The sequence below is a fragment of the Scomber japonicus genome, chromosome 17, assembly GCF_027409825.1.
Source record: "Scomber japonicus isolate fScoJap1 chromosome 17, fScoJap1.pri, whole genome shotgun sequence".
Classification (NCBI taxonomy): Eukaryota; Metazoa; Chordata; class Actinopteri; order Scombriformes; family Scombridae; genus Scomber; species Scomber japonicus.
This window is the reverse complement of record NC_070594.1, coordinates 3,843,263-3,857,705: the sequence shown is the minus strand read 5'-3', so window position 1 is coordinate 3,857,705 and position 14,443 is coordinate 3,843,263. Positions and strand designations below refer to the sequence as shown.

At 37.7% G+C, this 14,443-nt stretch overlaps 1 protein-coding gene and 1 non-coding gene across 2 annotated transcripts; one reads left to right on the top strand and one right to left on the bottom strand.

The window, feature by feature from the left end:
- Nucleotides 1–1,102: 1,102 nt before the first annotated feature.
- Nucleotides 1,103–9,510, top strand: tdrd15 (tudor domain containing 15). Its single transcript, XM_053337430.1, has 5 exons — nt 1,103–1,106; nt 1,826–1,895; nt 2,833–8,610; nt 9,385–9,474; nt 9,507–9,510. Exons 1-5 carry the CDS (start codon nt 1,103–1,105, stop codon nt 9,508–9,510), a joined length of 5,946 nt encoding a protein of 1,981 aa, XP_053193405.1.
- A 2,688-nt stretch (nt 9,511–12,198) lies between these two features.
- On the bottom strand, nt 12,199–12,281 carry trnal-cag (transfer RNA leucine (anticodon CAG)). Its single transcript has one exon. It is a non-coding gene; the product is annotated as a tRNA-Leu (tRNA).
- Between the last annotated feature and the right edge of the window lie 2,162 nt (nt 12,282–14,443).

Here is a 14,443-nt window from a genome sequence, read left to right as displayed (position 1 = left end):
CAGGTTATTAATGATTAACAGAAAAACCTTCATCCATCTGTCCATCCATGCAGCTGCTGGCTCCTTACAAACTTCTATATATATATATATATATGAGGATAAAAGAGACTGAAATGAGCTTTTACATCTGATTTATTGCTTTTAGTTCATTTGGATTGGATTGAAAACTTAGATTTGTGCATCTTGAGTGTGTTACAGCTGTTGTAGTTTGTTTATTAGTTCATTTTAAACTCACTAAATAAGAAAAAATACACACAAAATACACTATATCTGCAACTTTTCATGGTTAATTAATCTGTTGATGATTTTTCTAATTAAATAAATAAAAAATGTCATTGTCACTGGTACCAAATGACTTGTTTTGTCTGATAAACATTATGAAATAAACACCTACTTCATTTACTATTATATAAAGAGAGAAAAGAAGCAAGTTTACTCAAATGAGCAGCTGTAGTCAATAATTCGACTATTCAATCACTGGAAAATTAAGTTATTTATTTAATAAAGGGCCAAATAATTGATTGTATTATTATCATTATCATTATTATTATCATTATTATTGTTATTTTAATTATAATTGATTGTATTATTATTATTATCATCATTGTTTTATTATTATTATTATTTTATTATTATCATTATTATTATTATAAGCATTATTATCATTATTTTATTATTATTATCATTATTATTATTTTAGTTATTATAAAAAATCAATATAATGTAAATAATAAAACGGTGACGTGTGTAACAGGAAGTGACGTCATTGCCACTGAGCGCGTAATGGAGCAGCATGCGACTTACCTGAGGAGGAGCAGGAGGTGATGATGAAGGTGATGAAGGTAGGAAACGATCAATAACATAAGGGAGGAAGCTACAGACAGACTGTTAAATAACTCTCCCGGTAACGGAGGTTATTACGGATCAAACCGGAGCCGGTTTACCGACAGATAGCTTCAGGCTAACGGTGTTAGCTCCGGTTAGCTGCTAGTTTAATTACCCGCCAAAAACATGTTTAGTTAAATTATGCTGGAAGCGACTGTTCAACAAGTTCATGTGGTAGAAATATTTATATCTATTGTAATAAAATACTTTAGCTAAGATGGGTAACAGCTAAACTTTGATGGCGCGTTAACAGTTAGCTGCACTTCCGGAGGTTAAAGGTTAAATATGTTAATTAGTTTACACGTTTATTCATCTATATGGCCAATATTAAAATGAAAATAATCATCCTGGTTACTCTGTAAACGTGTTGCACCGTATTATTCTCAGCTTGTGTTAGCTCCAGTTTGTTCTAAAGCACATTATCATATATTATATATTCTGGAAAATCAATATAATTAAAATAAATCTGGTGATATTTTTCTTATTGTCCACAAAAAGATGAAAAACCAACTATGAACCAATACTACTAAAAAAATATGACTTGTATATCCTGAGCCTCTGTGTCATAGAGCTCCAATTTATTGATTTTACGCTTTGGTTTTTGAACAGATTAAACACTGATGAAACATTAATTAGTTGATTAGTGGACTTTAGAGGTTCTGGTTATGTGAATTTTGTGAAGCTATTTTATTGTTTTATTTTTCCTCATCAAAAAGTAACTAAGCATGTTTCATAAAATGTCAAATTTTGCTTTTTTGTGGTTTTGATTTCCATGACATTTGTTGACAATAGCATACATATAAATTATTTCCAGTTGTATCCTTAATCTGGATTACATGGCTTTAGTGAGTTCTGAAGGTTAACATCAGCGCTGGTTTACTGTGTGTCCTTTTCTGTCATAGTGAGTATTTAACTTGTACATTTATTATTTTTTCCTCAGGTTCTGCTCATGATTCGGTCATCGCTGATCCTACTGCCATGCTGTCAATGATGGGCTGTGAATATCAAAAGTAAGTAAATGTGGAAATATTAATGTAACACTGACATATTCTTACTAAAGCTATGATTTCATTGTTGGCCTTCATTTTGCATCAGTCTTGAAGCTCCTACTCCAAACTGACCAAATGATTACATGTTAACTATGACACTGTTTAAATTGAACTGTACATCACTTTTAATAGCCAAGAGAACTATGAGTCAGAAAATGGCAAAAACTGTATATTCTATATTATTTGTGTATTTGTCAAAGCACTGCTAAATCTTTAATATCTCGGTTACCCACCACAGCCCCCCTCAACATTAAAGAGGATAAGTGTTTCAGAAAGTTGATGGAAAATGAATATTAAAATCATTATCTGCTCTAGTATGATATAATGTAAGAAATTGCAATAGCCACTGACCCTGTTACTCTATTTTTATAGTTAAATGTGGAAATTGAAACAACGATTTTGATAATTGAATAATAGATTAAATCAATTTTCAAGCTAAAGTGGGAAACACTTTTTGGTTTTGCCTTCTCAAATGTAAGGATTTGCATTTTTTTCTGTTTTGTATCATTTTAAATTGAACATCTTTGTTTTTGGGACTGCTGGTTGGACAGAACAAGCTATTTAAATCTTTCACCTGTGAAATTATAATGGTCTTTTGTCACTATTTACTGAGACTATATACACTAATCAATTAACAACAATTGACCAGTAGAAAAAATAATTAGCTGATGAGATTAGATTAATTTTTAGTTACAGTCCGAGTGGAAATCCATCCAACAATGTAAACTTCCATATTTCTTCTTCAGTAACATAAAGTTCAAGTAAAACTCCTAAATCTGAATAAAATCTTTACCTTTGAACAAATAAGGCAAGAGTACCCAATCTTACTACAGTAATGATGTTAAATGTGCTTGCAGTAATCTTCAAGAGTAATAAAATAAGCCACTTAAATCTGCAGGTCTAAGGATTCAGGTCCATCTGGACCTCGGGCCCTTTGGCCAGTGGACCTCAAGTTAACTCACCTGGACTGGAACCCTGAAGCTACCCTGATACACTTCCAGGCCCAGTACCTGACCATATGTGAACTCGACTACAACATCTTACAGGGAGAAATGCAGAACATACCAAAGACTAAAGCTGCAGTGAATATCGGAGAGTTTTGCCTCGTAGAAGATTTGACTTCAGCCCGCTGGTACAGAGGAAGAGTTCAGAACCGAAGAGAGGACTTGTTCGATGTGTTCCTCATAGATCACGGCAATGTCCTGAGTGTTGACGCTGACCACGTTTCTTCCTGTTCAAACGATCTGTTCATTCTGCCTCCCAAGATAGTCTGTGGATTTCTTGCCAATGTGCTGCTGCTTCAAGGCTCTTCCTCTTCTGTAGTGGATGATTACCTCTCATGCCTGATTGGAAAGGATGTCACAGGTTACATCCAAGCCCTCCTGCCCCACAAAGTCCTCTTACTGGAAGCCCCTGACATCAACGAAAACCTTGTCAGACATGGTTTTGGGAGGCACGTGGACACAGACACTTTCCTCCTCTTGGCTGAGATGCTCATGGAAGTGCCACTCAAACAAAATATAGATCCGGTTCCTGACTTACTCATTGAAAAGCAAAGGGGACAAGAATATTGTTTCAAATCTGGATTGCAGGGATATGAAGAAATTCTGTCTTTTTGTGGACCCAAATTGAGTTGTGGGACACGAGCTAAAGTGCGAGTAACTGCTGCTGTTAGCCCTGGCCTGCTTTACTGCCAGATGGTTAGTATGGAAACAGACCTTAGGGAAATGTCAAAGAAGCTGGCTGACATTTGTGAGTACAGAACTAAAGATTACCATCACAAGACTCCAGAAAACCTTGGTCTTCTCTGCTCAGTTAAAGGCAAAGATGGGAACTGGTACAGAGGCTTTGTGCAGTTTCTCCCAGTAAACTCTCAAGTGCGAGTGTTGTTCATTGATTACGGATTCTACGAATCTGTAAAAGTTGAGAATGTTCACAGGTTGCCACCTGATTTCTATTCAGCCCCCATCATGGCATTCCCGTGCTCACTCTCCACCCTGAATGTTCAGGATGAGGCCGTCAAAACTCAGCAGTTGAGTTTCCTCAAGGCAGGCTTGCTCGGAAGAGTATTGGATGTGGAGATAAGTCATTTTGAGGAAAAGCAGCATCTGTACTCTATCACGGTAGTCAGTGCTCAAGATAATCATGTGAAGGAACCAGAGCCTGTGCAGCAGCTTGCCAGAAAGAAGGTGGAGTCCAAGTTTGAGACAGAAGAAGTGTCAGTTCAGGGTGGCTATTTATTCTGTGACACAATCATTTGTGAGGCATTTGATAAAACCCTGGAAGAAGAGGAGGTGCAGGAGGGCTCAGTGTTTGTGGGCTACGTTGAGCATGTCCAAAATCCTAACCACTTCTGGATCAGAACACAGAAACGCAATGATGAGTTTGAAGAAATGATGACACAATTGTCAGATCACTTTAGTGACGTGAAGCTGGATGAAGACATACTGGTGAATCCTGATCTTGGAACAATGTGCTGTGCAGTGTATGAGGAAGACATGCATTTCTACAGGGGTGTAGTGATTGACACACTGGAGCATGGAGCTGAAGTCCTTTTTGTTGACTTTGGGAACATTGAGAAAGTGCCACATATGTTGATCAAGAAAATACCTGAGACATTTTCCAGCAAATCAGCGTTTGCCATCTGCTGTACTCTTGTAAATGTTGTTCCTTCGGATGAAGTCTGGACCAGCACCGCCTCTGACTTTTTCAGACGAGCCGTGTCAAACAAAGCCCTGCTAGTCCATGTTGTCCAGATGAGAAAAAACAAATTTGTTGTTGATCTCTTTGAGATGGGAAGTGACAACAGTCAGAGTATCAGTGAGTTGTTGATCTCTTCAAAACAAGCTGAATACTGGAACAACATTCGTATAGGGGCTATGGTGCAAAAGAAAACTGAGGAGACAGATAAAACAACAAGAGCCTTAAGGTATTGTGTAACCACAGACATCAGTGAGAATACCATATGGGATGATTTTGGGCAGATTGAGAACACAGACCAAAATGAAATCAAGAAGGCCCAAGTAGCTGCCAGCTTCAAAGCTTTAAGCGTCAAGCCAGGTTGTGAGTTCGCTGTGTGTTGCTCCTACATTATCTCCCCATCAGAGTTTTGGTGCCAGCCTCTAGATAAGGTTCTGGCTTTGGAGGAACTGATGAGCAAAATTCAGCAGTATTACACGACTCACACAGTCCCCCTCCAGTCTGGGGAATCATGTTGTGTTGCCAACTCACCCCTGGATGGAAGATGGTACAGAGCCTTCATCACAGATAGACAGAAATACCATGTCAAAGTGATATTGGTTGACTATGGCATGACCATCCAACTCAAGGAGCATAATCTTCAGACCATAATGCCAGAATTTGTCGATCTGGAAGGACAAGCTTTCAGGTGCAGCCTTTACAACCTCATTGAACCTGTTGAAACCAAGAGCTGTGGCGAGTGGAATCCAGAGGTGTGCATCTCTCTCAAAGCATTTGCCAATAGCACTGGCCATCTAAGATGTAAAGTTGTCTCTCAGTTGACTGTGAAAAACAAAGAACTGTACAATGTTGTGGACCTCTGCAACACTCAAACTCAGCAGAGCATAACAAAAGTGCTTGTGAAACAGGGCATGGCAAGAGAAGCAACAGTCTCAACAAAGCAACTGTCAACAGTGTCTCCTGAGTCTTTTGTCTACTCTTCATTCGACCTAGACATCAAAAGCCAAGAAAAAACCTATGTCACATTTGTTAGCAGCCACTGGGAAGTCTACTGCCACCTTGAGAGAAACACTGAGCTAATCGAAGAGCTTGGAGAGAAAATCTTAGAGGAGAGTGAGAAAATGAAGCAAGCCAGTAGGAGAGCTGTTGTAAGGAAGCTGTGCCTGGCAAAATACTTGGATGGGATATGGTACAGGGGCTTGGCACATCCTGTTGAGTCACCTCTGCATCTCAGTGTATTCTTTGTGGATTATGGGAACACAATCATATCTGAGAAAACCCATGTCATGTTTATCCGCAGAGACTCTGCTGATTTATTGTACACACCCGTGCAAGCTCTGAAATTTAACCTGGCTTCAGTGTCCAAGGAAGAGCACTATGCAGATGTCAAGGAATGGCTTGATGGAGCCATACTCAACAAGCAAGTGAGAGCTGTCATTGTTGGAAAGAGTGACGATGGGTCATTTGATGTTGAACTGTATGATGGAGAGGTTAACATCAATGAGAAGGTAAAGGAGCTCATTCTCAGTTGTTCACCCAAACCACAGACGGTTGTGAGTTTAAACGCAAGCAGTACAAAGAGAAAATGTAAATGTACTCACCACAAAACAGGCATGAGGACTCCAGTCAAGTCCAAGAGTCAACTGAAAGAGCCGTCTTCACAGTCTCCCAGATTCAACTTCCAAAGAGGAGTTGGGAGTTCACCTTTCAAAAGGAAAGAAAACATAAAAACCTGTGTGAAAGCTCAGAACTCAAAAGTGAAAAATCAAATGGAGCTCCATGATACAAACACTAAAAATACAGAGAGCTGTATCCCTCATCAACACACTCCAGAAAAACAACAAAGGGAGAACCATGATGCAAAGACAGAACAGCCTGAACACACTGAGGAAACTGAGATTCCTCAGCTCTCATATTTGCCCGACATAAAAGTGAGCATGGGCATTAGGGCAAAGTGTTTTGTCTCCCACATTGACTCGGTAGACAGATTTTTCCTTCAGCTTTCAGACGATGAACCTGCCATCTTGAAAATGGGTGAAGATCTCAACTCAAGCGTCTCCAGAGAGTCCTTGAAGACTATCCCATCTTTGAGAATCAATGACCTTGTTCTGGCAGAGTATGAGGAGGACGGTGCTCTGTATCGTTCAGTCGTGAAGGACCATGAAGGGACCTGTTTCACAGTGGAGTTTGTGGACTATGGAAACTCAGCAGTCATTGGTAAGGAGAAGATCTACTCAGTACCACAGGAGTATCTCTCTCAGCCAAGATTAAGCATATCATGTTCCCTGCTGGACACAAGCACTTACAAAAATGATACGTCTTTCATTGATGCTGTAATGGAGAAGCCTCTCATGGTTGACTTTGTCCATCAATATGGATCTCATTGGCAAGTCAAGGTTGAGGTTCTTGGTGAAGCAGTTGGTCTTCCAACAGCACTTGAAGCAGCTGTTGAAACTAGTGCTGCAACTAAAACTAAAGAAGAAACTTCTGCAAGTTCATCTGAAATAGACGAGAAGGTGAGATCCTGTGAACAGACCTCCCTCAAAGTTAGAGAGGAGAAAACAAGAAGTAAATCTGAAGCTAGGACTGTTGAAGGTGAAAAACTCTCACTCAAACCATCACCTGTCTCACTGTCAACCAAACTGAAGATAAAATCCTGCAGGGTCTATGGCAAAACACTAACCAGAAATAAGAGTGATTCTAAGAAGATTCAAAGGAAAACCTCAAACTCACCTGTCAAAGTGAAGAATGATTGTGCAGAAAAAGTCATAACTTCAATTGTTCAAGCTAAAGACACAGAGAATGGTGTTGTTCTGTCAGTCTTGAGTAATGGACATTTTTATGTAAGGCTAAATAAGACCAGTGACAAACTTGCTGCATTGGAAAGTCGCATCGCTGTGAACCTACACAGGTGTGACATTGTGGCTGAAGAGGATATGAAACAAGGCCTCAAGTGCTTAGTTCAGGTAGACAAAGACAGCCAGTGGAAGAGGGCTGTTGTTCAGCATGTAGGTCAGGACAAATGCCAGGTTCTCCTGGTGGATCATGGACTAACAAAAGAAATCCCAACTGGCTCCATCCGACGACAGTGCAGTGACATGACAAAAATCCCGAACCTTGCAGTGTTGTGCAAGATGAACTGCCTTGGGTTCAGTGAAGGAGGAGATACCAACAAATGGTCCTGTGAGATTCTCAAACCAATGATAGATCAAGAAGTCAAGCTGGTGTTTGTGTGTTACTCAAAAGTCGATCAACTGTGGATGGTTGAAATAGTCATGAATGGACTGTTCTTCATTAATCATATCACATCAATCACATCTCTAGCAGAAACCCAAAATATGGCAGCAGAAGAACTTACCCTGGTCACAAGCCCTCCTCAGCTCACCTTTGCTCCGATCCACATAGACAAAGCATATTCTGGCATTGCTGCTGCAGTTGCTACACCTTTCGAGTTTTGCGTTGTTCTGGAAGACTTGCTTCTGGTCATGAACAAAGTGTCCGTCATGTTGGACGACCTCCCTGGGAAGATGCCCCCTCTTCCTGAAGCCCACCTCATCCCTGGCGCCTGCTGCATGTTGAAATCAGACACCAAGAACAAATGGTGCAGGGCTGAGATTATACATGCCGACACCACAATAGTCTTAAACCTGGCAGATTACGGCCATTGTGAATGTGTGCCATATGTTGATACCTCCAAGTTGAAGAAGCTTCCGGATGAGCTGATAAAACTCCCGAAAATGACGTACCCCTGCATCCTGAGAGGGGTGAAGCCAGTTGGATTGGACGGGCAGTGGACGGATGAGGCTGCGGTCTTCTTTCAGCAGTGTCTGTACCAGAGGAACCTTCAGATCTTCTTCAGAGAGTTCGTATCAAACACGAACTGGAAGGTGGACGTTCTGGCAAATGGCGTCCATGTGGCCAAGAAGCTGGTGGATGCTGGACACGCCAGTTACATCGACGTCATGCTAGGACTGAGGTATGCCCCCTTTAATCTGTACTAGTATCTTTAATAGCTTTTATTGGGCAACCTTCAGTCAGCCCTACAGTTCTATATTAGTTAAGTTAAGTATTGCTGCAATGATTAATGGATTTGCAAACTATTTTGATAACTGATTTAATCATTTTCAGTCATTTTTAGAGGAAAATGTCCAAATTCTCTGATTTTCAACTTCTCAAAAGGGAATATTTTCTGGTTTCTTTCATCTTCTATGATATCAAACTGAATATCTGTGATTTGTGGACTGTTGGCCAGGACAAAACAACATTTGAGGATGTCAATTTGGGAAACAGTAGTAGTAATCTTTCACAATTTTTGGATATTTTATGGACCAAACAACTAATTATTTAATCAGGAAAATAATTGACAGATTAAACAATGTTGAAAATAATTAGTTTGTTGCAGCCCTAGAAAAAGAAGCAGTGTAAAATGTGTCTGTCAATACTACTCATTATTTTTATTATATAAAATAGGTTAAAATCTGAATAAATAATTTAAAAAACATTTTAAAATAGTAGTTTAGAAACTATAATTCACAATATCCCATTTGACAGTAGACATAAAGAAACTTGTTGCAGCAGGGTGCAGAAAAAACTATTAAAGTGACCTACTCCTTTAAAAATGGTGGTGTTTTTCAGCAAACATCGGTTCAAATCTGAAATCAGTAACCCTTGTTCAGTGTCAACAATTCATACATGAATATTTGTGCACATTTTCAACATAAATCCTTAACTTCATGTGTGATGCGTTCAGGTTCCAGGAGCAGAGCCTCAGTAAAGCCCGACCTCCAGCACCTGACAGTGAGGAAGAGTGTGGACCTGACGATGAAGGCTTGGACAGGAAGTCAGATCTGTCTTCTGAGGGCGATGATGAAGCTGAACGAAAGATGGCACCTGACATTGAGTCTGCATCAAGTCAATGTAAGAGAGAAAACTCAACACACAGTTTCATAACTTAAACTTGTCTCTTGTGTCCTTTTTAAACCCAATAAAACTGTCAATATATTTTATATCTGATAGAATATTAAATATTTTAGGTTTTGAACCGTGAGTTGGACGAAACAAGCAAACTGCAGACAGACTCAATTAATTGAATAAACAGATTTTAAGATGAATTGATAATGAAAATAACATTTTAGTTGGATTTAATCATAGTGACCAATAAAACCCCTTTTCCACGAAGAAGAAGAAGAAGCTCTTTTAATCAACAAATCTTTAACCCTCTGTAAATGAATGTTAGCCCCGCTAGTCAGCTAATAAGCGTTAGCCCCGCTAGTCAGCTAATGAATGTTAGCCCCGCTAGTCAGCTAATAAACGTTAACCCCGCCCCCAGTCCGCTGATGTAATCGGTTCTTTCTTTAGACTAGCAAAGAGTTGGTTCTCGCTGTGGCTTGGGGCTGGAGCTTTGGTGGTGGAAAAGCAAAGAACCGGTGCTTAGTGAAGCTCCAGCTCGGTGGAGAAGGGGTATAAGTATTTCAGTTTTTCAGAGATAGACTAAACATATATATCCTTTAAAGTCTGTACAAGTTGATCTAAATTCATTATAATACTCTAATGAAATGAACTAAGACTAGTGAATGCCTGGATGGTTGTAGAAATGTCTCACTTGTCCTTTTCTGTTTCAGGTCTCTTGATGTGAAGAAGTCTGATTTGTTTCCTGGATGGAGTGATTTACCATCAACCACATTCAGATTAATACAAGTGAGACGTCGCCTCTTCTTCATGTGTTTGTTAAAAGTTAAACGTCAGTGTGGCAGCACCTGCAAAACCACTGTAATGACCTGTATTTAGTAATTAACATTAATACCTTTTGTTTTCTTTAATGTGTTATTATGTGAAGTTCACTGATATATTGTGTTGGATTAGTTTCTGTGACTTTAAGGAGTTATTTTTCCTTTTAAATGCATCTGAGTTAGTTCACAGTTTAAATCTTTAGTTGTCTCATCAAGATTTAAATGAGGTGTTTTCTCTCATAAAGGGTTGTTAAAGTGAAGAATGTTTTATAAGTGTCCAAAAGTGATTTATGTAAAAAAAAAAGATATAATGAGAACTGAAATGTTTGATTTTGAGACAGTTATAAAATATTTTGTTTTATTAATGTGTAAATATATCTTTTCTTATTTTCTTAAAATTGTGAGTTTTAGTGACCTTTTTGTCACCTTTGTTTCAGTTTTTGGTTTAAACTGTTAATAATAAATATTGAGTTGAAATGCAGTGAAACAAAATTAAATCATTGTTGATATTTTACCAGCTGCTGTACCAGTTTCTGTCCCCATTATCAGCTGGATCGGCTCCAGTATACCACGAGCAGTTCAGTTAATGGATGCATGGATAGATCTACCGTACTTTATTCTCTTAAACTAGCAGCAGGACAGATGTTCTCCAGGGATGAGGAGGGAACAGGGAACAAACAAAGAACCATGACTGAAGGTGTATAAACAGTAAATTTAAGGACAAGTGAATGCGAAGTCCTGAAATGACCCCAATAGATAATTACAGTTCATTTTCTGCCACTAGAGTGTGCTGTTGAGCTGGGATTGTTTAACAGGAAGTCCTGTTTGTGTTACAGCTGTTCAGACTCAAACCAAGTTTACCAATAAGAAACCAAATTATTACTGCAGTTGTAGCTTTTTGCATTAATATAAAAACATTTAGATAAGAAACCTTTGATGAAACCGGAAGAATTAGATTTAGTACTTAGATTAAAGGTAAAAAACACCATTTATTATTTTTATATCTCATTTATACATAGAGACACATGTAATTGAACTACAGTAAGTAAAGAAGTATATCAACAACACGATAGAGAAATGAAAACTAAATTAAAATATGCCAAGATTCATAAATATGATCAGTTGTAGTTAACATTGTCAATTGTGTGAGTTTAGTTTTAAATATTAACCCTTAAACAGGCATTAGCACCAGGTGATACAGATGCTTTAACTTCCTGTTAGGAGCATGATTGGTTAAGGGGTCTTGGATTGGTAGAATTGAAGCTTGTGGTAGGTCTATACTTTGATATAAATCATAAAATCAGTTTAGAAACTAGTATGAAAGACCAGGGAAAGCAAGAATATATCACTTCTCATTCAATTCTTTACCCTTATGACCATTTTTATATCTTTTTAATAGGGGCAGCATATCCTGGTGGAGATACAACTCATGCAATTCCCAAATATATTAAGAAATATTTAAAAATATATATATTTTAGATAATAAGATAAGTTTATTGTCATTGCAAAAGAACACAACAAAATTTGGTTTGGCAGTCTTCGTCATTCATTAGCAGCAGCTCAATAAAAATAAAATAAAAGTATAATAAATAAGTAAATCAATCAGTAAAGTCAAAAGTCAATTAATAAAATCACAAGTCAATCAATAGGTATATAAAATACAATTAATAATAAGATCCACTATTGCACAGTATTATAGCAGTAACAGTATCCATGCCCATGTGTATTATTGTTTAACTTAGGTGCAAATAATATGACTTTAGACTATTAACATCCTCTTATTTTTTCACTCCTGCCTGTTTTAAAAAGTTAAAGAAGAAAACATAAAAGGTTATTGTCAGAAGTGGGATTCGAACCCACGCCTCCAGGGGAGACTGCGACCTGAACGCAGCGCCTTAGACCGCTCGGCCATCCTGACATATAAAACCATAGAAAAAAAGTCTAATAAATGAATGTAACCGTTAAGCGTCTGATTATTATACGCTTCCGGGATGTAAAATAAGTTGTATTTCTAACGTATTATATTTAAATCGTGATTGTTTAAACGGGCGATGAAGCGTAATGTAACGTTACGTCTGGAGGAAGACGTTGAAGCGAGCCGACGTTACGTTCTTCCCGCCATTCATTCGACCGTTAAACACTTTAAACTGTGAAAACGGCCGTTAGACGGTCTCTGGTAACGGTTTCTAATCATTTTGAATATAAACAGCGTCGTCACAGTAACGGTTAACATGGCTACTATGTTTCTGTTTCTATCGGCTCAACCAGCTGCTGCTGTTATCGCCGAGCGGGAGACGCCGGTTCGCTTCCCGCTTCAGACATAAAAAACTTATTTTTACTATAAAGACAAAGTTATTAATTACGTTTCTAGTTATTATTTTACTTCTTAAAAGACGGTAACCTCATTATAATTATTATTAGTGGTTTGGGGCTTCGCTGCTTCGGCCCCCATAGCAACAGGTGTTACACTGTATTTGGCCCCCCATAGCAACAGGTGTTACACTGTATTTGGTCATCCAGCCGCTTCTGAGACATACAGCTGCAAGAAGCACCAACATCCTTCCCCTTAAGTAAAATTAGCCTGTCAATACCACAATATAAAAACATTTAATTACAAGTAAAATGCAGCTATTTAATATTAATGATGTACTTTGTTAAATGTATTAAATATATCAGATACCTAAGTGAAAGAGCCGAGTAGTTCCTCCATTGCAGGTCACAGAATCTGATGGGTCACCAAATACGACGTAACACCGGCAGTGCTGCAATTAAAAACATTTAAATTAAGCCTTTTAGATCTAAACAGATTTTGGTGACACGCTGGAGGGAAATAAGTTAAAGTTAACAAACTTTATATTAATTAAACCACTATTAATATTACTTATAGTCAAACTGCATTAACTCACAGGACCAGAAACCTCAGGAAAGCAGCAGCTGGACTAGAAATGATCACATAGGACTGCAAAACAATTACAAAAAATGGCTTAAAACAGCATCACAGATAGTACTGATGTGAATAGAAGTACTTCACACATACCTGCAGTGTTTTACTTATATAAAACATGTAAAAAAAATGAGATGTTTTAATATAAATTTGACTGTAGCTGCCTGATGCATACCTGTAAAAGACAAATAATACTTACCATTAGAAATACTGTGCAGTAGAAATATAAAGCAGCATAAAATAAGAAAATGTAATTATACTTTTAACACTTTCCACTTATTTCTATCTCAGTAAAAAAATCATTAACAAAAGTTTTTTATGTCGGTGACCAAAAAAACGACACGTCCAGCCTGCACTGTTGAAAAATCTGTATTTATTAATGATTTACAAAAGGCTAAACATGAAACCATTTAAATGATTCAGTTCATTTTGAAACCTAAAAAGGGAGTTGCTGTGGTTGAGGAGGAAGAGGAAGAGGAGGAGGAGGAGGAAGAGGAGGCGTCTGTAGTGTGTGTGTGTGTGTGTGTTTAGTTATTTTTACAGGTCAGTTTTTATAACAGCATCTCATCATCATCATCATCATCATCATCATGTAAGATTTTATTTTATTTTTTAAAGTGGAGGCTCCTGGAGGGAAAAAAAATATAATAAATCCACACACAGGATGGAGTCACTCAAACAAACTGCAGAAAAAAGGAGATAATACATTTGAAACATCACTTATTTCTTTTTTTCTTTTAATTAATTAATTAAAAAGAAAGAGAAAAAAGAGAAATAGAAAGGGACACTGCAGGTTTTGGAAGTGCATTTCTTTTCTACATCAGCAGAGCAGCAGCAGTGATGATGATGATGAAGGTGGTTTAAAGTGATTTAAGGGAATTGTGTGTGTATATTTATATATATATATTTATATATATAATTTTTGTACAATCACAATTCTTTCACCTTATTTTTTTCTGACTCCAGTCCTTAAAGAATAAAACATCTGGATTCCTCCACTTCAACACAGCTGGTGTTTTAAAAAAAAACAAAAAAAAACACTTTTCTGTCTCTTTTTTTTTTTTAATAAGAGGAAAAAAAAAACCCAACAGATTTATTACCACAGTAGGAGAGGTCCCAAATGTAAAGAATCCACT